At 35.1% G+C, this 26,436-nt stretch overlaps 1 protein-coding gene across 1 annotated transcript in view; it reads left to right on the top strand.

Annotated features, from left to right (window-relative positions):
• The window catches only part of SLC30A9 (solute carrier family 30 member 9), a 71,313-nt gene that overhangs the window by 11,021 nt on the left and 33,856 nt on the right, over window positions 1–26,436 (top strand). The window contains exons 3-8 of the mRNA XM_033106292.1: window positions 9,288–9,350; window positions 12,218–12,317; window positions 14,606–14,698; window positions 15,081–15,163; window positions 20,525–20,583; window positions 24,858–24,925. Of these exons, the coding sequence (XP_032962183.1) occupies window positions 9,288–9,350; window positions 12,218–12,317; window positions 14,606–14,698; window positions 15,081–15,163; window positions 20,525–20,583; window positions 24,858–24,925 (466 nt within the window). The remainder of the gene's footprint in view (window positions 1–9,287; window positions 9,351–12,217; window positions 12,318–14,605; window positions 14,699–15,080; window positions 15,164–20,524; window positions 20,584–24,857; window positions 24,926–26,436) is intronic.

The raw sequence follows: 26,436 nt of genomic DNA, 5'->3' as shown, positions 1-26,436 counted from the left end.
TGCCTTCCATTTTTTAGATCACATAGATAGCATGAATTCAGACGACAAACTTGTATGAGGGCTGACTAGTCTTATGATTTTCAGGGGAGTTCTTTTCTTCCCACTGCTTAACAGCAAAGTAAAGGCAGGCGTGTTTCCCTTCTGTGTGTATTAGTTCTAGTTCACAGTTACACCACGTATGTACGTAGCTTTTTTCCTGAGTGTCTCCTGTTAGATTCTCCATCTGGAGCAGAGCTAGTCATATTCTCTGGTCTCCCATGCCCCTTGCAACCCTGATGGTAGAAGCTCAAAGAATATAAGTGTCAATAGATATCATCAGAGAAAAAGCTGGCTTTGGTGTGCTCACTTATTCTATAGAGGTCCTGCTTTTCCTTTGTTTATGCCCTCTTTGGACATTTTTTGCTAGTTTAGCAATGCATTTGAAAATATTTTGTTCAGGCTGTCTAGTTTGCTGTGCAGCGTTAAAAAGAAGTCCTTTATTCATTTATTCATTAAGTTAGTCAAGAAGTATTTATTGAATACTTTTCATATGGTAGCAAATGAGAATGACTCTGAGTTTATAGTCTCTTTATTGCTAAAACAGAAAATTAAGCAAACCAATATAATACGGTAGATTAAGTGCTGTGATGGGGGAAGACAGTGTGCTCTAGGAGCAGGTGGGAGGGACGCCTAGCTGAGTCGTTAGTATTTGGGAAGGGTTTCCATAAGGAAATGATATCTGATTAGGGACCTAAAGAAAAGTAGGTACTGGTGTGATGAATGGTGGAGAAAGGTAAACTTGCAAGTAATATAGTGTGATTGGACTAGTCAGTGGAGGACCTGGTGGTGGGGTTGGTAGTTTTAAAAGTCCAAGGGATGAAACTCAAGAGGTAAACAGTAGTCAGATCAGGGTCTTGTTCAGGAGTTTGGACTTGGTTTTGTAGTCAGTGGGAATCTATTGAAGTATTTTAAGTAGAGGAAGTATTTGATCAGATTTAAGATGTTAGAAAGATAACTAGTTGCAGACTGGAAAACAGATTGCAAAGGAGGTGGTGATACAAATGAGGGTCAAGACCAGGGGTGTCCAAACTGCGGCCCATGGGGCAACTGCGGCCCACGATCCATTTTTTATGGACCTGCAGCAAATTCCAAAAATATATTTAGTTTATTTAAATAAACGAGGTGAGGCAATACGTACTTCACCTCGAGTGAGTGGCCCGGCTGTTTGTGTGTTTTACCGCATAGGGCCCTTGGTGAAAACCGTTGAAAAAAGTTTGGACACCCCTGGTCTAGACCATGCTAATGGCAGTGAGTTTCTTAAAAAGAGTAGATGAACTCACGAGATTCAGGAGCCGAATAATTAAGGCTTGGTGATTGAATTTGGGGGAATGAAGAAGAGGGTCAAGAAAAGGACAGTATCTGGTTACTGGGATGGGCAATTGTGTAGATGATTTCATTGGCTTCTAAAATTAGGAATACCAAAGCTAGATAGAGTATACTCTAATGAGAAGATGACCACTCAATTTTGGACATCTAAATTGTAGGTGCCTCTGGGACATCTTAACAGATGACTGGTAGGCAGGTGGGTATACTACAGACATACTTAAGAGATATTGTGGATTCAGTGCAGACCGCACAACGAAGCGAGTCACACAAATGTTTTGGTTTCCAAGTGCACGTAAAAGATATGTATACACTATATGTAGTCTGTTGAGTGTGCAGTAGCATTATGTCTAAAAATGTACATACCTTAAAAAATACTTTATTGCTAAAAAATTCTAAGCATCAAATACTCAGCCTTCAGTAAGTTGTAATCTTTTTTTGGTGGAGGGGCTTGCCTCAAAGTTGGTGCAAGTGCAGTACTTGTGTAGTGCAATAAGGCGAAGCACAATAAAATGAGGTATGTCTGTGCTCTTCTGGGAGACATCGTCACCTCTTGGCTGGGTCACCACAATAACCTTCTTCCTGGGCTCCCTGCTTCACTGTCTTACTTGCTCATTATGTTTCAGGCAAACCAGTCTCCTTTTGGTTCTTCGAAAATACCAAGCCTGTTCTCATTATAGGGCCTTTGCTCCAGTTGCTTCCTCTTTCCAAGGTGTGCTTCACATGGCTGATCTCTGCTGGTCATTTACATCCATTTCAAAGGTCAGCTCTGTGCAGTCATTCCCCAGTCACTTAATCTAAAGTAGCCACCCAGTCAGTCTTTAATATTACCCTAATTTCTGTTCTCTGTGTACGTTGTACTTATTATTGACTGACATTTTCAGTGTTTATTTATTTCTTCATCTCCCGTTTGTTTGCAAGCCCAATGATAGCGGGAAGCTCAGTGCCTAGAGCAGTGGTTTGCATCTAGCAGGGGGTTTAACAAGTATTTGTAAATGAATAAATGTGTAGAGTTCTAACCTGGAGATACAGATTTAAGAAATATTGGCTGTACCCATCGTGGAAACTGAAGTCATTGGGTCTGTTTGAGACAGTGCAGGGAGAGTGTTTAGAATTAGGAGATAACATCTTCTAGTACAAAACCCCAGTGAGTAAGGACAGGTGGAAGAAGAGGAGACTGCAAAGAATACTTGAGGAGGAGCAGACCGAAAGGTAGGAGAAAAACCAAGGAAGGTATAGTGTCGGGAGAATAGAGTGTTTGAAGAATAATAAACATTTCAAGACTACCTTTCCTTTAGTTGGATGTCTTTCACAGCGGAAGATTGTACAGATTCCTTGAGAAACCTGTATTCGTGTTTATGACGCCTGTTTTTCATCCTTTTCCCTAAGCATTATCCTGCTTTCAGGCTTCCTGTACACTTTTAACCAATTTCTTTTCTTTCCCTTGTGATAGAGAACTGCTGGGATAAATATTGATTGAGAGTTTTGATATTAGAGGATGAGGGATTAGAGAGTGCAGTGAGTCCCTAAGTTCCAGAAATAAGCATATTTATTAGATCATAGAAATGGGAGAAGAAACAAGTATGAAATAATGTAATTAAGGGTAAACTATGTTATGCTCTTCTGAGGTGAACATAGTCTCAGGCAAAAATATTTAATATTGGTTCCACTATGTAAAATGCTTGAAATTGAAATCCATGCTTCTTTTTTCTCTGCTGACTGGAATAAAAATGTTCACTTATTTTCTTATGTTAGAAATACATTGCATATTGATGGTTTTATTTTGGGCTTAATTTTTCAGAATTTGCTTAGACCAAATCAGACATTGTTAGCTATCAGACAGACAGCAAGTAATTGATTGATTCAAAGATAATTTGTATATTTAAGGGTTTGAAATTGACTTTTGAATAATTCAAATCACATGATGAAGTCAGGAACAGCTCATAAAGAAGCAGAGACTTGCCAACGAATCCTCAAGTTTTTAAGGAGCATTCAGATATTTTAAATTTCAGTAAAATTAGTTTTAATTTTGTTAATGACAAGGTGTGTGGCAAACAGCCAAGGCTTGAGTTTAAACCAAATATCTAGAGATATCCACAGATAGAATGTCTGGTTACTTACTGAAATCATTACTCCAGTGATACAGTGTAAGTTTATTAAGAGGGCAGTGTGCACAGTAAGTATTCATACACGTGTTGGAGCCATTTGGTAGCATTTCTTGTTTGTGATTCTTAACACTATATAATTAATAACACCTAGATAGTTTGCAGGGAGAAGAGTATCCAAAATTGTCAGTCTCAGTGTAATTCATTTTATGTGATTTGGTTGAGTGACTGCTCATTGTGGAAAGGAGGGCTGTCTCTGACATTTTTGACAGTACATTTCAGTTGTTCAGATTTTCAAAGTGTTGAAAGTTTATTATTCCACCACTGCTTTGCTTTCACTTTCCTCTACCCTTCTGTCTGTTTCCCAAAGCAAAATTTAGGAAATTGATATATAGATTCTAAACAGGTGCTTTAGAATTTGCTTGCTGTGTAGCTAGACACATAAATAAAATCATAATCATTTAATTGTTAAATGTCAAATGTCACAAGCTGTGGTTGTTATTTAAACAGAAGTGTTTTTAAGCCTATCTTTAACTTACCAGTGTGCCATCATAACCTACTTAGGTTTTGGTGGATAGTTAAAATAAAGCCGTTTTGGAGTTTCTGTGCATGTTTTAGTTATCAAAACATAATATACCATGTTAAATCATTTCCCCAGTGGTTTTCACTGAAATAATATAATTAAGAAATATACTAAAAGTTACATGAAATATTTTTTCCTTTATTTCAAAGAGAGTTTTGTCTTTGTTAGTGCCTAGTCTACTGGAGTTTAATTTATCCGTACAAGCCTTGAAAGAAGGTAAATCAGTAGATATGCAGAAATTTTGAACAGGATGGCATTGTGAATAGATGCTTTGAAGTACCCGTTCTACTACTCACTCATTGGAGTGACAGATAAAATACAGAAAAATTGCAGAAACAGCTGTATTCAAAAAAAGACATGCTATGTCCAAGAAATGGAGCAGATAGTGCCAGGCTCTGGGTCTATAAGAAGGAACTGGCAGCCAGGAGTTTGGCTTGTTTGGGGTAATGGATTTACAGATGCTACATGCATAGCCAGGTGTTAGAGTCAGACTCTGTTTGAAGTTACGCACCCACCCCCCGTACAGGAGGATGAAAGGAGCCTCTTCCTTCTGTTACCTGAGGCTCTGTCTTGTGGGAAGCTGTAGGGCAAGAGGAAGAACAGGAACTGAAACCTGCGATTTACTGGCTTGGAGACTGGATTGAGGGATAGGAATTTAAAACTGCCATATGATATTTGGTTCAGGATAGAAGCATCAGATTGAGCACTAGAGCATGAAGAGGAGAGTGGAGAGATATATCCTATTCAGAATAAGATTGCAAATTCCAAAATTTTAAAATAACAGGAAAGAATATATTGCTATATATATATAAAATCAACACATTGTACACCTTAAATTTACACGTTATATGTCAATTATATGTCAATAAAAAAAGTATATGAAGAATCCTAATGCTAAGAAAGCCAAAAAATCAACAATCAAATATGAATTAACTCCAGATGATATTAAAAAAACAGCCTGAATTTTTTTAAAGTTTAATTTCCTCAAAAGAATTCATTAAATGAAGGACTCAGATATTTTGAAACAAAAACTGGCAGACCTAAAACCAGAACACATAAATCTGGAAAAGAGCCAACTAAATATCTTAGAAATGGAAGTGTAGTCACTAAAATAAAAATCTAATTGATCATTCATATTGAAGTAGGGAATTCACATTGAAATTCAGCTTGAATGCACAAAGGAAAGCAAAAAATTTTTCAAAAAAATAAAAAAGCATTTGAAGAGGCATGAAGCTCTAGCCTACATTTAATAAGCATTTCAGAGAAAAAGAAAATAGAGAAATGGTGGGGAAGTATATAAAAAGATAATGGATGAGAATTTTTCAGAATTTGAGAAAAACAAGAATCTTCAGATCAAAAGTACACTTGGAGTATTAAGCAGGATAAGTGAAAAGAAATCCACACATGTGAAAAAACCAAACAAGATGCATCCCGGCTCTAAAGCTTCCAAAAAGAAAAGTCAGAATGCTATCAGTCCACTTGTTACTGTTTTGAAGTAGACTTTTTATCTGTAACAATATGCAGAAAACAAAGGGAGAAGTGCCTTGGAGTATTATCCATGAAAGGGTAAAAGGAAAAATAAATGTTAACCTAGAATTTTTTTTTAAATTAAATAATCTTTATTCAAAATAATTAAGCCCTCTTACTTACAGGAAAAAATGTTACCCTATAAGTTTACACTGGTCTAATTAATGAGTCTAGAGTGAAGACACAATAAAAACATTTTCATATACCAGGGATTCCCAAAAAAATGTATACACATTTTCAGAGATGTTATCTATGTATTACTTTTCGAAGTGGAATTGAATTACGGTAGCAACGTTTAATTGCAGAAGTCAAACATGTCTTGTATTCATCTTTTGTTATTGGTATATATAATTACAATTTTAATACAAGTTTTTCCTTTCTTAAAAATGTCTATACATTTTTTTGGCACCCTCTGTGTATAACGATAAATGTCACTTATTACTAACCTACACACATAAAAAAATCTATTAAAGTATGTATTTCTGTAAGGTGCAGAGTAAACCCAAAGGTACAGAAGGGTTGGGATATTAAAAAAAAGACAATGACAAGCAGGAAATGGATAAAATGTGTTTGTAAAATTAACTAGTAATAGTAAAAAATAATAAACTTTTAAAAATACTAAATGCTAACATTTTAGTTAGAAGTAGTAAACTAGATAGAATTATTCAGTGGTTCTAGAGGAAGATAGAGATACTGAATAACTTTATAGATGGTTAGAAAGATTATGTAATATTTTTAAGTGGAATCATTAAAACAATAGAAATAGAATATTATAAATTCCAAACCAGCATGGGGGATGGAGTGGGAGGAGGATATAGAAAACTGCCAATCTAACAGATGGCAGGAAAGGCAAAATAAAAATAAAAGCAAAGGAAAAAGGGTGGTAAACAGAAAACAGACAATAAGACTTCTGATGTCCAAATGTACCACTAATTAAGTAGTCAGATTTCATGGTGTTGCATATCATTTAAATACATTAGTATTCTAAATATGTGGAAATAGTTCATTTCTGTTTCATTACATGTTTTCAGAGATGTGTGTTCTAGAAATTCTACTGTATCATGTGCTCAAGGATTTTGCTCTTGTGATTATCTTCTTAATCTACTACATCAACAATTTCTCCCTTTACTTCATCATTCCCATTTCTCTGTAAAATACAATTACTCTTTCCTTGTGTCCATTCTCCTTTCCAGCTGCTGCTGAAAAGTCCAAATACTGCTTTTACTTCCTCCTCTCCCATTCTTACCTTAACCTGTTGCCTCCATCCTGCTCTTCCCCCTGAAAGTGATCTCCATGTTGCTAATCCAGTATTCACTTCTATCCTCTTTTCCCTCCCATGAAAATTACACAAATATCTACTCATAAATCAAACATTTTAAACATAGAGGCAATATAGGAAAGTGGTTAAGACATATATTGATCAAAATGACTTCCGTTTCAATCCTTACAGTGACTCCATGTTAACTAACACAAGCTGTGTGTCTTTGAGGGGAGTTATAAAATTCCTCTGCGCCTCAGTTTCCTCATTTGTAAGATGAAGATAATAGTACTTACCTCAGAGCAGCTTTGGGAGGATTAAATGAAATAATACACATAAAGCACATAGTATGGTATGTGGCATATGGTAAATGCTTAGTAAATGTTAGCTGTTAATAAACTCTGAAATGCTATTTTGTGATTGAATGAGGGTATAAATATAAAGGAAAATGTTTCAAGGGTGAGATTTTTATTATAAAATATTTGTTATTTATGAAAGAATATATGCAATGTATATGTAATTTAGGCAACATAATAAAATCAATACCCAGGAATTTTCCACCTAGCCTAAGAACCTTACATTTTTTTATCATTCTCCTCATATCTCCATTCACCCTATGCATCCAGTGTGACTATTCTGAATTTTGTTTTTGTCCCTTGACTTAAAAATACATATATAGGGCCAGCCTGGTGGCTCAGGTGGTCGGAGCGTCGTGCTCCTAACTCTGAGGTCGCGGGTTCGATTCCCATGTGGGCCAGAGAGCTGTGTCCTACACATCTAGACTGAGAAACAACTGCTTGAACCAGAGTGTGGGAGGGGGGAAGGCGGAAGAAGGGGAAAAACAAAATACATATATAGATTTAAACATTTGTGTATATATCCCTAATTGTTAGTTTAGCTTGTGTTTGTACGTCATTGTGATAGCTTATTGTATATATTCTTTTGTGATTTACTTTTTTCACTAAGTTTTGTTGCTAAGATTTATCCTAACGGTATAAATGTCTGATTCGTTAATTTTCATGGAGATAATTATAGTACATACTTTTTAGGGCTGTTGTGTGAATTCAATGAATTGGTACATGTAAAGTACTTAGAATAGTACTTGGCACATAGTAAGGGCTTAAAGATAGATAGCCATTATTACATTTATTATTCACTGCTGTATGAGATACATGAATAGATCATGAATAGAACATGCTTGCTTATGTTCATTTGGGTTGTTTACAGTTTGAAACAACAGAACATATTGCTGCTCTGAACATTGATTTACCTCTTGTGCCCTCAGGCAAGTTTCTCTAAGCTAAGTACCTAGAAGTAGAATTGCTATGTCATAAATTATGCTGTGTTCACTATATTAGTTAATAGCCAACTTGTTTACCAAAGCAATTTTTTTTATCTTGTGCCTGTTTCTACCAGTAGTGTATGAGTTCCTATTGCTCCATACCCTTGCCAACATTATGTATTGTTGCAATTTTTCGTTTTTCCTAATCTGCAGATTGTAAAATGGCATCTTGTGTTTTCATTTTGATTCTGTTAATAATGAAGCAATTATCTCTTCATATGTTTATTGGCTATTTGTATTTCCTTCTGTGCAAGTTTGTTCTTGTCTTCTCTCCTTTTTTTTCTAGTGGGTTGTTTGTCTTTTATTGATCTGAAAGAATTCTTAAATGTACTTGATACTCCTTTTTTGATTCTATTTGTTGGATACCCTTTCCCAGTTTGAGGCTTTTCTTTCTTTTTCTATGGGATCTTTTGATGAACAGATGTTCCGAATTTCAATTTAGCAGAATTTGTCCATTTTTTTCTTGTTTGTATTTTGTTAAGAAACCTGACTCCACTATAAATATAGCTTATATCATTGTCTGTTAGGCAGGTAAATGTCTTCCCAGTAATGTTATTACTCTACCTGGTTGTTGACGATGTGAGGTAGATTCCAGTTTCCTTTTATTTAATTTTTTTGGTGGGGGGGTGTACAGTAGTTTCAGTAACTACTTAATAGTCATTTTTTCTTCATTGAACAGTATCTCTAGAGCAGTTTTAAGTAGAAAAATCAAGAGTGTGTGTCCTCGTTTTGTTCCTCATTTTAAAGGAATGCATCTAAAGTTTCCCCATTGACTACATTACAGTGTTTCGGTTTGTTTTATCCTCTAAGGAAATTCCTTTTTGTCCTAATTTTTAAAAAGCGTTTGAAACTTGCATGAATGTTTTATTTTATTAAGTGCATCTTCTTTAGCTCCTGAAATGATTCTATCGTCTTTCTCCTTTAATCTCTTAATGAGGGGATTTAGTGGCCTTTTTCATGTTTAATTACTCTTAACATTCTTAGGATAAATCCAACTTGTCTATGATATATTATCTATTTTATACATTGCCAGATTGTTAGCTAATATTAAGTTTATAGGTTTGTAAGAAAGCTTCTTTTTAATGTAAACTTTTTAAATAAACTTTACAGCAGAAAATATGGGTGAAGAACTCAAAGCTCCACTTATTAAGCAAGATCCTCTCCAAGTAAGAGGTAAATATATTTTTATTCTATTTTTTGTTATAATGGTGTTTTGAAATAAATATATAAAATTAGTGTTATATATTTATAATATTTACATATAAAATAGAGCTTTTATAGTTATATTATTATAAGGATATATTTTATTTTCCTTTAAATATATTGAGCGTAAGGATTTATTCTCCTATTTATAAGCTAAACTTGTATTGAAGTTTACTTTACAGCTTGGTCACAAATTTTGTGGTAATTGTTTTTTCAAAAGCCCAAAGAAAGGAGTAATGAAAAAATCATTAAGTGCTTTGTCATTTTAGAAAAGTAATGTGATTAAAGAATAAGAGGTCAACAACTTTCAGCTACAGCTTTTTCAAATCCAGGTAGAGTTTGAATATTCTTGTCTAACTTTCTCTTCTAGTGGAAATTGTGTAATGAAGGAATTTTTGTTTGCAGCTCTGTTCTTTATAAGGAGCAGGGGCTCCCAATGAGCTATGGCTCCCATTTCCACAGCAACGGGTTTCATGGAGGCAGTAACCGTGATTAGGAGCTGTGGCTTTGGCGTCAGACAAAACCGGATTCAATTTTTGGCCTCACCATGTACCATTTGTATGGCTTTGGGCAGTTTACTTAACTTCTCTGAGCCGGTTTTCTTTCCTAGAAAATGGTGCTAAAAATGGGACTTCTTTTGTAGGATAATTGTGAAGATGATACACAGTGTGCAGTCATAATTAATGTTGTCATAGCAGCCATTATCAGCAATAATCTGGGCCAGGACAGGCCAACAGGGATTTCTAGCTACTTTGAGGAAATTTTTAAAAAGTAATTTAAAAAAAAAACACCTAATCTTTTAAAAGAGAGAGCTAATTCTCCTCTTTGCTCCAGAGAAACTCATCTGGATTTTAAGTTTTAGGATTATTGGAGTAAGACATTTCAGAGATATGAACTCACACAAAGAGAAACTTGAACGTCTTTATATACTTTTTTTTCAAATAAGGTTTTGGTTTTCATACTGAACTTTATTTTTGAAATGTTTTGAAATGTTAGGTATTTGTGCATTGGATTTTAATAGTTAAGAATCTTTTAATAGTTTAAGAATCTTTCAATCTATTGTAATGATGGATGATAATTTTAGTCTTAATTTGCTCTTTCAACTTGGAAGTAGAACAGAAAATTATGAATTAGTATACATGAGAATAGAATGTGAAGTGACTAGGTAACAATTTGGAACAGAACACTTGAGTTTCTTCTTTTGTTTTGCTCTTGCTCTTCAGATATATGCTTATGTTATTTACCTGTATCGTGACCAAAAGTCTCACTTCATAATATGACTTATAAACACAGACCATAATTGAATGTACTTTTTAATTCACAGATTATAATTGATGCCAAATTAGTATTTTGTTGTTGTCATTCTTGGCCTTTTTTTTTTTTGGTCTGGCTTTTTTTGACCGCTTTGATACTTAGCAATAGGAAAATAATTTAATAGAAGATAGTATTTTACCTATAACACATAATAAATTTCCTATAATTTTTTATTTTTTTTAACAGATTTTATTGGGGAAGGGGAACAGGACTTTATTGGGGAATAGTGTGCACTTCCAGGACCTTTTTCCAAGTCAAGCTGTTGTCCCTTCAATCCTAGTCGTGGAGGGTGCCATTCAGCTTCAAGTTGCTGTCCTTTCAGTCTTAGCTGTGGAGGGCGCAGCTCAGCTCCAGGTCCAGCCGCCCTGCTAGTTGCAGGGGGCACCGCCCACCATCCCCTACGGGAGTCGAACCAGCAACCCTGTGGTTGAGAGCCCACGCTCCAACCAACTGAGCCATCCGAGAGCTCAGCGGCAGCTCAGCTCAAGGTGCCGTGTTCAATCTTAGTTGCAGGAGGCGCTGCCCACGATCCCTTGAGGGACTCGAGGAATTGAACTGGCAACCTTGTGGTTGAGCGCCCACTGGCCCACGTGGGAATCGAACGAGCAGCCTTCGGAGTTAGGAGCATGGAGCTCTAACCACCTGTGCCACCGGGCAGGGCCGGCCCCCTATAATTTTTAACTGATAAAAGTGTTCCTTTTGTTACATTATGTGAAACAGTCCAGTAGTTTTCAAACCATTTTGACTGCAACCCACATAAGAAATGCTACTTAATAACTTAGTGTATATATGTGTGTGTGTGTGTGTGTGTGTATACATATATATGTACGCTGTATGTATTAACTATTAAAATTGTAATATTCAATATATACCAATAACAAAAGATGAATACAAGTCACGTTTGACTTCTGCAATTACAAGAGGTGTTCAAAGTGGTCACCATCAGCATAATTTTAATATAGTGTTTTCCTTTCTTAAAATGTATATACAATTTTTGGCACCCTCTGTATATACACACACACGTATATATGTATATATACATGTATATATATACGTTATATGTATATATATAATATGTAACTGAAATACAAAAGTTTTCACAAGTACTTAATTACAATCAGCACTCTTTAATTACTTTTTATTTTCATTTTTTATAATGCTGTTTTTACTCCACAGTTTGAAAACACTGAATTAGCCTATAATTTTTAATTGAAACTTGAATTCATTTTTATTTAGACCCTAAGCAGTTTAAATTGTGATACTTATACAAGATGTCCATTAGACAGAGGGTTGGCGTTTTGGCATCAGTTAAAGATGAACTATGGAGATAAAAGCTAGATGGCTACAAATGTCTATTCTGCACTTGGGAGAATTTTCTTTTCTGAAGCCATTTAGTACATCAGGAAAAAGAGCAGTATTTTATGGAATTCATTAGGAAAGCTTCAGCATTCAGCATATGTTCATCTTTAAATGTGACTTTTGTTGTACATATTTTTTATGTTTTCCTATAATTTTGGTTTTAGTCAAAGCAGTCCTGAAGAAGAGGGAATATGGACCAAAGTACACTCAGAATAATTTCATCACTGGAGTCAGAGCAATGAATGAGTTCTGCCTTAAATCCAGGTACAGCAATTTTTTTTAAAAATGTGGCAGTTTACCTAATCTAAATGATCATTTATTTAATTCTTAGAATGTGTTGCTTACTACCATCCATGTGGAAACTTTCCCATGGCTTCTTCCAGATTGAAGAAATACATATGTGTGTACACACACACACACACACACACACACGTATATGTATATATATTTTGTTTGTTTTGTTTTGTTTTTGTTTATAAACAAAAGAAATTTATTTCACAATTCTGGAAGCCAGAAGCCCAAGATCAAAGTGTCAGCGGTTTTGTTGTCTCACATCTAACGAAAGAAATATTTTTATTCAGTTGAAAAAAATGTAAAATTGTTTGCTTACTAAATTGAATTCTGCTCTGGCATGAGCAACTTCAGTCTTTCTGGGCTACTTAAATTCAAAAGGCAAATTTTTCAAAACCTTTGTATTACACATGATTTTAGTAGGAGTTTTATTGTTAGATTCATGTGGCAGAATTATCAGTAATAATATTTGCATATTTTTATGTTTGACCTTTTTTTTTTTTTTAAAGATTTTTATTGGGGAAGGGGAACAGGACTTTATTGGAGAACAGTGTGTACTTCCAGGACTTTTTTCCAAGTCAAGCTGTTGTCCTTTCAGTCTCAGTTGTAGAGGGCACAGCTCAGTTCCAGGTCCAGTTGCTGTTGCTAGTTGCAGGAGGCGCAGCCCACCATCCCTTGCAAATTTTGAATCGAACTGGCAACCTTGTGGTTGAGAGCCCGCGCTCCAACCAACTGAGCCATCTGGGAGCTCAGTGGCAACTCAACTCAAGGTGCAGTGTTCAATCTTAGTTGCAGGGGGCGGAGCCCACCATCCCTTGCGGGACTCAAAGAGTTGAACCCGCAACCTTGTGGTTGGTTGAGAGCCCACTGGCCCATGTGGGAATCGAACCGGCAGCCTTCGGAGTTAGGAGATCGGAGCTCCAACCGCCTGTGCCACTGGGCTGTCCCCTGTGTTTGACTTTTTAAAGTTCTGTTTTTTGGGCTAGCAGAATTGAGTAGTGCTTAATTTAGTTAGTACATTTAGGTTTATATTCAATATGTGGTTTCTGTTAAGTATAAAGTACTTTTACTTTTTCTGTTATCTTTTACTAATTTTCTTATAATCGTAAAGATTTATTGACATTATATTGTCACATATTTAAAAAGTTTCCCTTCCTTTATGTGTTTGCCTACAAAAGCCATATTTATGTGGAAGCCTTCTTGAGTTTTTAGAGATGTCAGATATGATTGACCTTTTTTTCCCCCTCTCCCTCATGGTCACCTCCTTTGTGGTGTAATATCAAAAAGTAAGGAATCCTATAATCAATTTTATAACTTATATAACTATTAAAACAATAATCAATTATAACATTGATGTAAAACTATATTCTATTTCACATAGAGCATTTCATTTAGTTCTCACAAATTTTTGTGAATTAAGTCCGGTAGGTATTCCTGTCTCCACATTACAGGCCAGGAAACATAGTAAATATGTTAGTGATAGCTCAGCTCAAGTAGTGAGTCAGTGACAGAGAGAAAACTCAAATAATATTGTGATACCTGGTCCAAACTTTTTTACTAACATGTGATATAGTTGGTTGTTGATTTTTTTAAATTCCAGGTTTAATTTGTAGAACTTAGTAACATTCCTTAGTTACCACATTTTTATTTATAGGTCTTTTCATCACTGTTACAGAATTTTCTTAGGAACACCAGTAATCAAATATAGTATGACTATTTAACGGAGACTTGATGAATATATAAACTTCTCAGAATTTAACAGAAGAGAAAAATTGTTAAATAGCATGGAATTGACACATAATCATTGTGACTTTGATAATCATTGATATCTTTGAATGATATTAACACAGTATTAATCTGGATATAAATAACTAGGACTGTAAATTTTAAATTTAAATTCTTAAATAGAGGGATGATACTCTAATCCATGTTCTTTCCAGTTTTCACTTTTTTTCGTACACCAGGCATTGCAGTGATGTGTCCATAGCAGATAAAATGTAAGCACTTAGGAAGGAATTTAATCTCTGTGTATTATGTTATGGTATCTATATTGAGCATCAAGAATAATTTTTTTTTAGTCTCTAGACCAACTTTTGTGTACAAAATGTAATTTTATAAACTGATCTTCAAAAGCTACACAGATCTATAGTCTTTTAAGATGAGGATTAATATAGTGGCTTTTATCTGCTCTTACTAATCGTTTTAAGTACAGAAATTGTATGAACGTTTTCTGAATAAATTCAACATATTTTGTTCTTCAGTGATCTGGAACAACTTCGAAAAATCAGACAACGAAGTCCGCATGAAGATACTGAGTCCTTTACTGTATACTTGAGATCAGATGTGGAGGCAAAGTAAGTACATAGTTCTTTAAGAATAAAAGCGCAAGCTGAATTTGAGAGTAATTAAAAACATATTTCAGAGACAGCTAGAATTTTTTAAATGACATTTTAAAAGTAGAATATTTTTTTACTTGCACATTTGGGAGTTACTTTTGTACTGTGTAGTACTTAACTAAAAGTCTGTTCTAATTTATAAAACAAACTTGCTGTTGAATTTACTCTTTTGTTTAGATTTAGTGTAGAAAAATTTGTTCAGTGCTTTATATTTTTCCTAAAGGACCTAATGCATTGTTGTAAGATTGTCACATAGTTATATGGTTCATCTAGATTTAAATATGATTAAAATAAAGTCATTAAAATTGTCCTCTGTTCTTGGTCATGTGTTTATGCACAGATCTTTGGAAGTTTGGGGAAGCCTCGAAGCTCTTGCCAGAGAGAAAAAACTGCGTAAGGAAGCAGAAATAGAATACAGGGAAAGTAAGTATATTCAACTTGAAGCTGAGTTAATTGGAAAGTACAGGCATTGGAAAGTTCAGAGACATTACAGTTTCAGTTCTAGCGAGAACTGAACACCACAATACAGCAAGTATTGTAATAAAATGAGTTACAGTGTTTTTGCTGGTGTAAGGGCTTGCCTTCAACGTGTAAAAAACACATCTGTGAAGCATAGTAAAGTGAAGCGCAATAAACCGACGTGTGCCTCTAACTCTTAGCTAAGTGTCGTGCCTACAATCATGCGCTCCCTGGTGGTTCCATACCTTTTGCCTTTGGCTGTGTTTTTAGCATATCGCAATCTCCATTTTGGGATTCATTTATTTTATAAAAACAGTATCTATTTTTTTGTTTTCTCCTCTATAGCTTTTAAAAGATGATCAGAGGAAGTGAAACTAGTTTGTGGTTTTCATAAGACATGAATATTAAAACCAGTGGTTTTATTTGAAGATTATACTTATTCTAAAAGTGACAGAATAGATAGTACTTTCCTACAGAAAAATCTGTTAATTCAGTTACCACGTTTTTAGTTTAATTAATTCATTCAGCAGATGTTTATCAAACATCTATGAACTAGAAGCTTTGCTTGGTGCTTGAGATTTAGATGCAAATAAGACTGTCAGGGAATTTAACAATCCAGTGGTTTAGTGACAAAGCCACCTTAACAGAATTAGGATTTATGTAATGTGAAATATTCACGTTACATAATTTTCACATTACATAGATAATTTTTTGATTTACATATGTATGTATTAATAACAAAAGTGGTACATACTTGTGATTTTTAAAAGGATACAAAAATATAAAGAATCAAGAGTCTTCTTTCATTTCTTTAATACTGCCTCATTTTTCTTTGTAGAAATAACTGTTGTTGACAGTTTAATGTATATCCTTCCAGAATACTTCTGATGCTTTTCAAATTTATATACCCTGATTTTTCACTTAAACATAAATTGGATGACACTATACATATTGTTTTGCATCTTGCTGTTTATACTTAGCAGTGTAATCATAAACACCTTTCCATGTCTACATACAGAAATCTACTTCTGCCTCATTCTTTTTAACAGCGGCATAGTATTCTATTTTACGATGTGGCAAGCTTTATGTTCTCCAATTTTTTATCATTAGTGAATGTCCTCATACTTTTTCTTTTTAAACATTAATACTATTGTATAATGTAATATATCATTTCTTCAAATTTTGTTTTGTTCCCACCCCTTCCCTTGTAGTAGAGAAATTTCAAATATATTCAGTAGTACAGAGGAAAGTATAATAATTCCCCCAAGTACCCATCATTCAGCTTTATAATTATCAACACATGGCCAACCTTGTTTCATCTAGATCCCCCTCATTAACCCTTACTCTACTGAATTACTTTGAAACCAGTCCAGGAATTATATCATTTCTTCTGTAAATATTTTAGTGGGTATCTCTATAATAACGGATGTTTGTTTTAGTTAGTTCATGTGATTGTGATGGTTGAACTGTTTTAGAAAAGTTCACTATCCACTGCCTGTAGCAGCCTGTCAGCCTTAATAATCCTCTCAGTTGTCCTTGGTTGAAGGTCTAGGATGTTCTTATATAGTTTTAATTCTGGTAAAGAAAGTGAATGACTTCTGCTGATGATTTCTTTGCTTGACAAAATTGAAAACATTATTTCTCTTTTAGCTATAATATTAAGTTACTGCATACTGAGTAAGTATAGATTTCCTTGCAAAATCCAAGTCCTTTAAATTATTGGTTTAGCATTTTGAAAAATATGAAGGAGAGTCACTGAATCCTAGTATCTAAGCGGTTTTGGCCTCGCAGAAGAAGCAAACAGTTGTTGACTATCTTTATATCCACAGATAATGCTAAAGAGAGCTGCCCTTAAATCCACAGGAATGAAATGTTTATTTTCAATGAATGAAATACATATTGGGGTCAGGGAGCCCCAGAATTTTGGCATCACTGTTCCGTCAATGGCTTCCATTGGGTTTCTTTTAGGTAATACAGGTGCTACTATAGGATATGATCAAATTTTGTTGGAATAGGGTATATTCTGTTGGGGAATTAGATACTTATGGTTCTCTTATTTTGGGGAACTGATATGGAAATGTAGCACGATTAAAGTAGAGTTAGAGGTGCTAATATCTGCAAAAAATAAACATATTTCTTAGACAGGCTTTATTTAGGAGAATTCTGAATTATTTAACTATATATTTAAGTTCTGTATAGGATCAAGGCTTAAAGGTGGCAATATTTCCTTCGGATGAGTTGGCAGAATTTCTAAGTGGAAATTGTGAGATAATTAATGATTTGTAACATTGAAAGAAAAGGGGTAGAGAACATTTCTTGAGAGTATGAGGGTCAGTACCAAGAAGGGGAGCAGTGGATAGGAAGGAAATCAGTGAGAAGGGGAAGAGGGTGGAGAAGACATACAAAGAAGGGAAGAACAAAGTAGGCAGAGTAGCAGCACTCAGGTTGTCCCATTGTTGCCAGCGGAAGCACCTCAAGTCGATTCCTGCGCCCTTTTGTCACAACCCTAGTACAATAAAGCATCCTTGCTTTTTAGGTACAATACAGTGTTTAAGGTTCATCTTGTGCATTTCCTGCCCCAGACTGGGAATCGGCCATTTCTAAAAGGAAGCCCTTTGCCTTTTACTGGGAAATAAAAATGAGAGACCACACTCTGAGCATTAGAGGTACTCATTTTTAATAGGTTGACATACTTTTAAGGTCTTTTCAGTGGACATGGCTAGGAAGTATTTTTTTTCTTAAGAGAAAATACATAGGTTATTCTGATAAACTTACTGTTCTTTTTTTCTTTTTTTCTTTTTTCGGTTTTTATATCTTACACTGAAAATCTTAATGTCTTAATCTGTTAACATAATTACATTTTTGTTTTATTCTTATGTGTGTACACGTATGGAGAGAATACAGTGTAGTGTCAAAATAACAGTATCAATATTATCGCTATCAGAATGAGTTAAGATTTCTTTGCTTTTCTTTTTATCTTTAGTATGTATCCCACTAGTGATGTATAGTCAACTTTGCCTTTTAAAGTCACTTGAAATTTCTCTCTGGATAAACCATCAAATAGATATAAAATGAGGTTTATTTATTTCATTTTTGCTTTGGATTTTTAGAAACAATTTTGGTCTATTTTTTTTGTTTTGTTTTTGTTTTTTGGTTTTTTTTTAAAGATTTTATTGGGGAAGGGGAACAGGACTTTACTGGGGAACAGTGTGTACTTCCAGGACTTTTTTCCAAGTCAAGTTGTTGTCCTTTCAATCTTAGTTGTGGAGGGTGCCGTTCAGCTTCAAGTTGTTGTCCTTTCAGTCTTAGTTTTGGAGGGCACAGATCAACTCTAGGTCCAGTTGCTGATACTAGTTGCAGTGGGCGCAGCCCACCATCCCTTGTGGGACTCGAGGAATCGGACCGGCAACCTTGTGGTTGAGAGGATGCGCTCCAACCAACTGAGCCATCTGGGAGCTCAGTGGCAGCTCAGCTAAAGGTGCCGTGTTCAATCTTTAGTTGCAGGGGGCGCTGCCCACCATCCCTTGTGGGACTCGAGGAATTGAACTGGCAACCTTGTGGTTGAGAGCCCACTGGCCCATGTGGGAATCGAACTGGCAGCCTTCGGAGTTCTAACCGCCTGAGCCACCGGGTCGGCCCTTGATCTATTTTTATTTTACAATTTTTAAAACATTTACATGATTCCAAAGTCACATCTTGGAGACAAAATACTTAAGAGAAATTTAGCTTCATTCCTGTCATCTCCACTCTATTCCCTCTCTATCGCATAGGTAACCGTTTAAAAAAGTTTGGGGGTTATGTTTTCCATTTAAAAATATGTAATAAAAAATATATAATAAAGTATCATACATTACGGTATTAATCCTCTCCTGCTCCCTCTTTCATAAACAAGACATACTATATATACTTTTTGTCCATGCTTTTTTTACCTGACAATATGTCCCGGGAAGCATTCCCTAGCAGTAAATAGAGACATTTCTTTGTTCCTTTTATAATACTCCATTTTGGGGGGTATACCATAGTTTATTCAGTCATTTTCCCCATAGGTCATTTCCAGTCTTCTGCTGTGAAAATAATGATACCATGAATAGCTTTGTACATATATTAACATTAATGGCAATATTTAAAGTAACAAATTTCGGGAAGCACAGTAACAGGGAAAAATATTTCTTCCAGTATTTTAAAGCTTTGAGTTAAAAATGAAGAATTGGTTCTTATATCAAGCTTAAATCATATTTTTTAGATACTTTTGAGGAGAGCATCTTATCAAATTGCCTTTTATCTCATTGCAAATCCAGATTTCTCCCCATCTTTTTTTTTATTGTGGTAAAAAATGAAACATAAAATTTATCATTTTAACAATTTTTAAGTGTACAGTTCAGAGCTGTTAAGTATATTCACATTGTTATGAAACAGATCTCCAGAAATTTTTATTTTCTAGAACTTTTTCATCTTACAAAACTGAAACTATACCCTTTAAACAACTTCCCTTTTCCCCCCCGCCAACCCCTGGTAGCCACTGTTCTACTTAATGTTTCTATGAATTTGATTACTATAGATACCTCTTATAAATAGGATGATACAGCATTTGTCTTTTTGACTGAGTTGTTTTCTTAGCATAATGTTCTCAAGGTTTATGTGACAGGATTTACTTTTTAAGTCTGAATAATATTTCATTGATTTATATACCACATATTGTTTATCCATTCACCCATCCTTGGACATTTTGGTTGCTTTCACTTCCTGGTTATTGTGAATAGTGCTGCCATGAACATAAGTGTGTAAATATTTCTTTGAGATGCTGCTTTCTTTTTCTTTTTCTTTTTTCTTTTTTCTGCTATATACCTACAAGTGGGATTGCTAGATCACATGGGAGTTTTTGATTTTTTCAGGAACCTCCATAATGTTTTTCCATGGCAGTTGTACCACTTTATAATTCCACCAGCAGTGCACAAGGTTTCCAATTTCTTCACATCCTCATGAACACTTGTTACTTATGTTTTTGGATAGCAGCCACTCTAATAGGTGTGAGGTGATACCTCATTGTGGTTTTGATTTGCATTTCTCTGATGATTACTGATACGGGCATCCTTTCATGGCTTGTTGGCCATTTGTATATTATCTTTGGAAAAAGGTTTATTCAAGTCCCTTGCCCATTTTTTAATTGGATTGCAAATCCAGATTTTTTATAACCTGATTATTTTTGCTGGTGCTTAATAGAATATATTTAAAGAGAATAATTGTCTTAAAGAGAATAATTGTATTAGTCTAAAATGTGACAAATAAGAATATGTATGTGCTAAATGTGTTTTATAATTCTTATAGGGCTATTTAGAAACCAAAAAATATTAAGAGAATATAGAGACTTCCTGGGAAACACCAAGGTAAGAATATCTTTCTGATAATGTTTTGCCTGTGTTGCACGGTGAAATCACAGTGTCAGTCCACTGTGAAATTCTAGCATGTCTGTGATCCTAATTCAAGATTTTCTTGAACATAGTGTAATTTACTGAACTATGGTCTGTTTGCTTCTGATTTATTTGAAATTTTAAAAATTGGGACTTAAGTTTTCTTTAAATTCAGACCTGTTGTAAACCATAAGTGTATAGATATAGATGAGGGGGAAGACTTTATTTTCTTAAGTTTTTAGCGAGATTTAGCTCTCTCATATCCACCTTTCATTTCCTTTATCCTCTCTCCTACTCATAACCCGGTTAAACATTTAAACTGCCAGTTTTCTGCTTGTACCCCAGAAGTTCAGTCCTATTATTTAACATTCTTAGAAACTTCCGTGGTACATTCATTTTCCCACTCTGAGATAGCTATTGTATATCTTTTCCTCTCTTCCCAAACTTCCTATAGCCTCACTCTCTACTCTTTAGCTGATGACTTTGTTTCATATTTCATTGAAAAAAAATAGATGTAATCTGATAAAAGAGATGTAACCTGATTTAAAGTACTTCACTTCCCATCACCAAATTTAGTAACTACTTACTTACATGTGTGCCAGAATACTCTGTTTTCCTTCCTACTAGAAATTAATGTTGGGACCAGTAGAGAAAGTTCATCTTTACTCTCTCACCTCTTATTCTCTCCTGAATTCTCTTCAGTTGGGCTTTCGTCCCTACCACTCCACTGAAATGGCTCTTAGCAAAGTCATCAGCACCAAACACCAAGATGCTAAGTAGTCATACCCAGAGTCAACTTTGCATTTAAACTTAGCTGGGAGGTATGTCCAACCAAGAAGTGAGTGTCATACTTGGAGACGAGGCTAACTGTGCAAATTGTTTCCCTCCTTCTGAGTTATATTTGAGACATTGCTCCCTTCTTGCAAAATTTAAAAATTGTCAGTGATGACAAGCCTGGTCCTCTTATTTGAAATGCTTTTCTTTCCCATTCGTTATATTTAGAACTTCTTCATTTCCATTTCCTCTTTGAGCCTTGTGTTTCTGGCACCCAAGTGCTACATTCTCTTCAGTGGGAGAGACTTCGTATGTCTTGTGAACCAGCATTTTTACTTCTGTACTGTGTCAGCTGCTGCCACTGCATCTTGCTATGATATACGTTAGGCTGGTGAGTCCTGCCTTTTGGGAAGATTTATGCCTTCCTGGCCTTGTATGTCTTTCACATGAAGGATCATCCTCACCAGATTTTTGAATAGTACCTATGGCTTTTGAAATCTGTGTCACTAGAGGCCTTTTGTAGATTAATACTCGTCAGCCTTGAAAAGTTCCAGGTTTTGAATAGAATTTCTTTCTAGTACACCCTTTTTTGTAGTAGTGGGATGGGACTTTAGTTTTTAATTTTCCTCTACTGTTCCCATATTGCTTTTAGGAACACTTGCTCTCCTACTAAAAATGGTTGCTTTCCTTCTCTAAAATATGTGGGGCTAGTCCTGTTCACTGGAATTAAATGCCTTCTTTATTTTTATTTCTTTTTTCCTTTTGGACTTAGACACTTGTTCTTCTGTTATATTTTTCTTTGTCTTGTTTGAACTTCAATAGTGAGATACATGAACTATGTTCTGCCAAAATCCTTCTCTCATCAGAACGACATCCAGCCCACCATCACCTGATTTCTCATTGCCCTTTAATACATTTCCACTTCACTTTGCCTTCCCTTAGAATCTTAATGCTGTGAATTTCTTGGGATAGTTCTTCAGAGCATTGGAAGTACATTTATCTATACTTGCAATGATGGTATCACTTTGAAATATACCAGTAGTGCTTTGAGTAGTTTATGCTCATTTTCCCAGTAGTCCTCAGAAATCTCTGCAAATTTTCTATTTTTGTTCCAGTACTAAAAAAACTTGTTCATTGTGAAAATTTTCAAATATATACAAAAATAGAAAAAGTAGATATTTGATACGCTCATTGTCCAGTTTCGTTAATTAGTAACATGTTGGGCATTCTGACTTTAAGGGGTAGTTCTCTAGTTGCTTTTATTGTGGAATTTATGGGTGGCTGTAACAGGATGCTTTCCCTAGAGGGTTGTGAATCTCCTCTCCTTGTGGCTCTCTCGCTTTTCCAGATTTTGCTTCTCTTTCTTCTAGATTTCCTTGGACCTTTCACTATTTCTGACTTAGTTACCACCAACATATTTTCCCCTTTTCTACAGCCTTTATCAGAGCAGTTTGAGCTCAGTGAATCCTTTTTCTTATTAAGACATTCTATTCTGGTTTTAAAGATCTCGTTTCTCTCCCCTATCTGTCTTGTTTATCCTATAACTTCTCAGACCTTTTTTCTAAAGAAATGTTTTCCGTCTTCTACTTTAAGCCTCATGTTTTCATTTATTTGATACTCATTTCCTGCTGTTCCTATAATAATTTCATTGAATTTGTTTTCTCTACTCAACCTAAGGATATGGCATATTCTCATAATAAAACACACACACTCTGTTTTGTGTTTATCAGTAAACAGTAGAACTCAGAAATCTAGAGCAATGGTTAGCATTTATAGTTTACAATAAGGAAGTCAATTGCCCGCCACCAGTACCAAGTATTCCTTTTTCTTGGAATCCCTTGTTCTGTAGAAGCCCAAGACAAACTTTGTTCTAATTTTTCTCTTTCTTCGTTAATTCTTCCTCCTCATCTGTCGCCTTTGTAAAAGACCCGGCTTTTTTCCTCACCCTTTAAATGTTAGAGATTTACTATAGGCCCTTTTTTCATTGAAATCCATTAGCAAATCTCACCGACATTTTCTTCAAACAGATACCTAGTATGACGGCTTCTCACCATGTCCCTTATTGAAACCTTAGTCTAAACCATCACCATCTCTTACCTTGACTACCCTCCTAATTGAGCTCATCTTTTTCAAACACAAATCACACTGTGTCAAGGATCTGCTTAAAATCATCCAGTGGCTTCTTTTTGCCATTGAAATAAAATTTATACTCCTTACCAGAGTCTACAAAGTCCTGTGGAACATGGCCCCTGCCTTAATTTCTGGCCTCAACTCCTACCATTTTCCCTGCTGTCTGTGCTTTCGCCTCAGTGGCCTTAATTTGTCCTTTCCACACACCAAACTTATTTCTGTTTCAGAGTTTTGAATGCTTTATATATATATTCTGCCTGAAACATTCTTCCCGATTTTTTCATGGTTGCCTCCTTCTCATCATTGCACGCTTTCCCTGACTACTCTAGCTAAAATAATCCTTTACACCATACATCTGCCCTGCATTATTCTCTCAGTTTTCTGTGTTACTTTATTATATTTATCACTATCTGACATTATGAATTTGTTTATGGATTTGTCATCTATCTTCTGTACTAGACTCAATGTAGGGACTGTTTTATTTACTGTCTTGCCTCAGCATACCTCAGCATCTAGAGCTTTGCCAGGCATAGAGTAGCTGCATGATAAATATTTCTTGATAAATAACATAAGGCACAATATGCTTTAATAGAAATGTAAAGTGCAAGACTAAATGTGTAGCAGAGTGAGTATTCTCAGTGGGGGACCAGGGAAGGCTTTACATACAAAGGTGGCACTCAGCCAGACGTGGAAGAGGATGGGTAAAACTTGGACAGATTGCAGTGAAAGATGCTAGCATTCCAGGGAGAGGAAAGAGCGGGAGAACAGAAAATATATATTCAAGGAACAGCAAAAGAACATTTAACTCAAGAAAAATATTTCCCCTGTATTTGTTTCTCTACTTATTTTATTTCCTTCTGTTTTGGTCTGTTTTGGAATTAAACACATGATTATCACTTGAGGTCTTTGATCTTTAGAGAACAGTCAGAAGTTAAATTAGAGCAGTAAACTTGTTGGCTTTGGTTGTTCCTTGTTTAAAAGTTAAGACGTTACTGAAGGAATGGAAAAATTTGAGTCGATTATAATTCAATACGTTTTTATCACTTTATCCCTGGTTTTTATGTAACCAACTCATATCCTTTCTGGAAGTAAGGAGGAGATGAATTACAAGGAAACAAAATAAACAATTAAGGCTCTGGAAAAAGACCCAGATGCACTTTGAATTTCCATCTTCCCACTTATTGAGGAAATTCTGGAGAAAAAGAATTAAATAAGTAAACCTAGTTGTTTGGAGGTATTGATAGAGGAGATATTTTCTGGTGTGTTAGAGTCACTTATAAGTGTTAAAATGCTTCTCTGGGAAATTTCAGAGATTAAAGTTTTTTGTTTGTTTGTTTTTTTTATAGCCACGTTCCAGAATGACATCAGTTTTTCTTAAGGGGCCAGGAAAAGTGGTGATGGTTGCTATTTGCATGTAAGTACTGAAAAAGAAACCTTTAAAAATAGAAATACATTATTTTATGTGTATATTCTGGAATATATGCATTTATTGCTTGGTATCTAATAAAGAGAGATCTTTATTGTTTTAGGAGGAAGTTGTTTTTGTCAGTAAATTGATGGGAGGAAGAAGCCATATGGATACCCATGCTAGTGTTGTATATACATATTTTTGATACCGTTAAGATCTAAGAACAGTTGCTATCTGAAAATTCTGTCTTATTTTCATTGAAGTTGATAGAAGTCTTTTTTTAAAAGTTGAATTAGTCAAGGTTATTTTTAGCTTAATTAAATCATGCTGGGTTATAGCTACTGAAGTGTATCTGCACTCTTATTTTTCTCCCACTTACTTTCATAGAACATAATTGATGTTTTTGCCATCTTTTTCCCTCTGTCGTCTTGATTCCTGTTGTTTCGTTTACCTTTTATCCGTTTTTTTGAATAATTTATTTTAAAATGTTTAAATGCATTAATTCCATGATTCATTAGTTTGTTCTTTTATTTCCAAAATATACATATTACATGTCTCAGGAATTGTGATAGGGTCTAGAAATATAAAATTCTTACCTTCAAGGATTGGAGGGGCACTAGACTAGAGGAAGTCATTTGTAATAATACAGAAAACAGAGGGTGATGCAGTAACGTAGGACAGTGGTGGTAGGGATGGAGAGACACATTAGGTTCAACAAGTATTTAGGAAGTATGGAAAAGGATTTGCCTAGGTTACTGGACAATTGGATAGATACTGTACCATCGTTGAGAGAAGGAACACTCAAAGGAACGGCAGGGTGGGAACAAAGGGAATGATGAGTTCATTTTTGATTTTGAGTTTCCTATAGGCACCCAAGTGGAGTTGGTCAACAGGATTAATTGTTTCTGTCAGTAAAACTGGGGTTAGCAATTAAAAGTTTTCTTCATCAGAGGAATGTGTGGAATTTATGTAAGCTGCTTAGTATAGTACCTGGTACATAACATGTCCTTCATACTTATTGTTACTATATATTGATCTGAAGCTCAGGAGGGAGATCTGGAGTAGAGATTTAATGCTGAGAGTTATTAGTGTACAGATGGTAATTAAAGCCAGAGGCATAGTTAAGATCATGTGGAGAATGTATATAGTGTGAGGAAGAGAAAGCCCTCAGGAAAAAACCTGGAAGAATGCTAACATTGAAGAAATGGGTGGAAGAAAAGGAGCCTGCAAAGGAGACTGAGGAAAAATAAGGAGGAAGGTAGGAAGAAAACTAAGAGTATCAGTGGAAGCCAAGGAAAGCCAGTGTTTTAAGAAAATAGTGGCAAATGCTTCTGTGAGATTAAGGGAAATATTAAAATATTTCTAGGAACTTAATAGCAAGAAACGATTGGTGGTATTGATAAGAACAATCTAATGAGGTATTGGAGGTAGGAGCCATTGTTTAGAGTATTGAAGACAGTACAAAGTGAGGAAAACAGACAGCAAGAGCAGGTAGGATTTCACTCAAGACATCTGAA

The sequence above is a fragment of the Rhinolophus ferrumequinum genome, chromosome 5 (assembly GCF_004115265.2).
Source record: "Rhinolophus ferrumequinum isolate MPI-CBG mRhiFer1 chromosome 5, mRhiFer1_v1.p, whole genome shotgun sequence".
Classification (NCBI taxonomy): domain Eukaryota; kingdom Metazoa; phylum Chordata; class Mammalia; order Chiroptera; family Rhinolophidae; genus Rhinolophus; species Rhinolophus ferrumequinum.
Note: the sequence above shows the minus strand (reverse complement) of the source record. Positions and strands in the feature narration are given on the sequence as shown.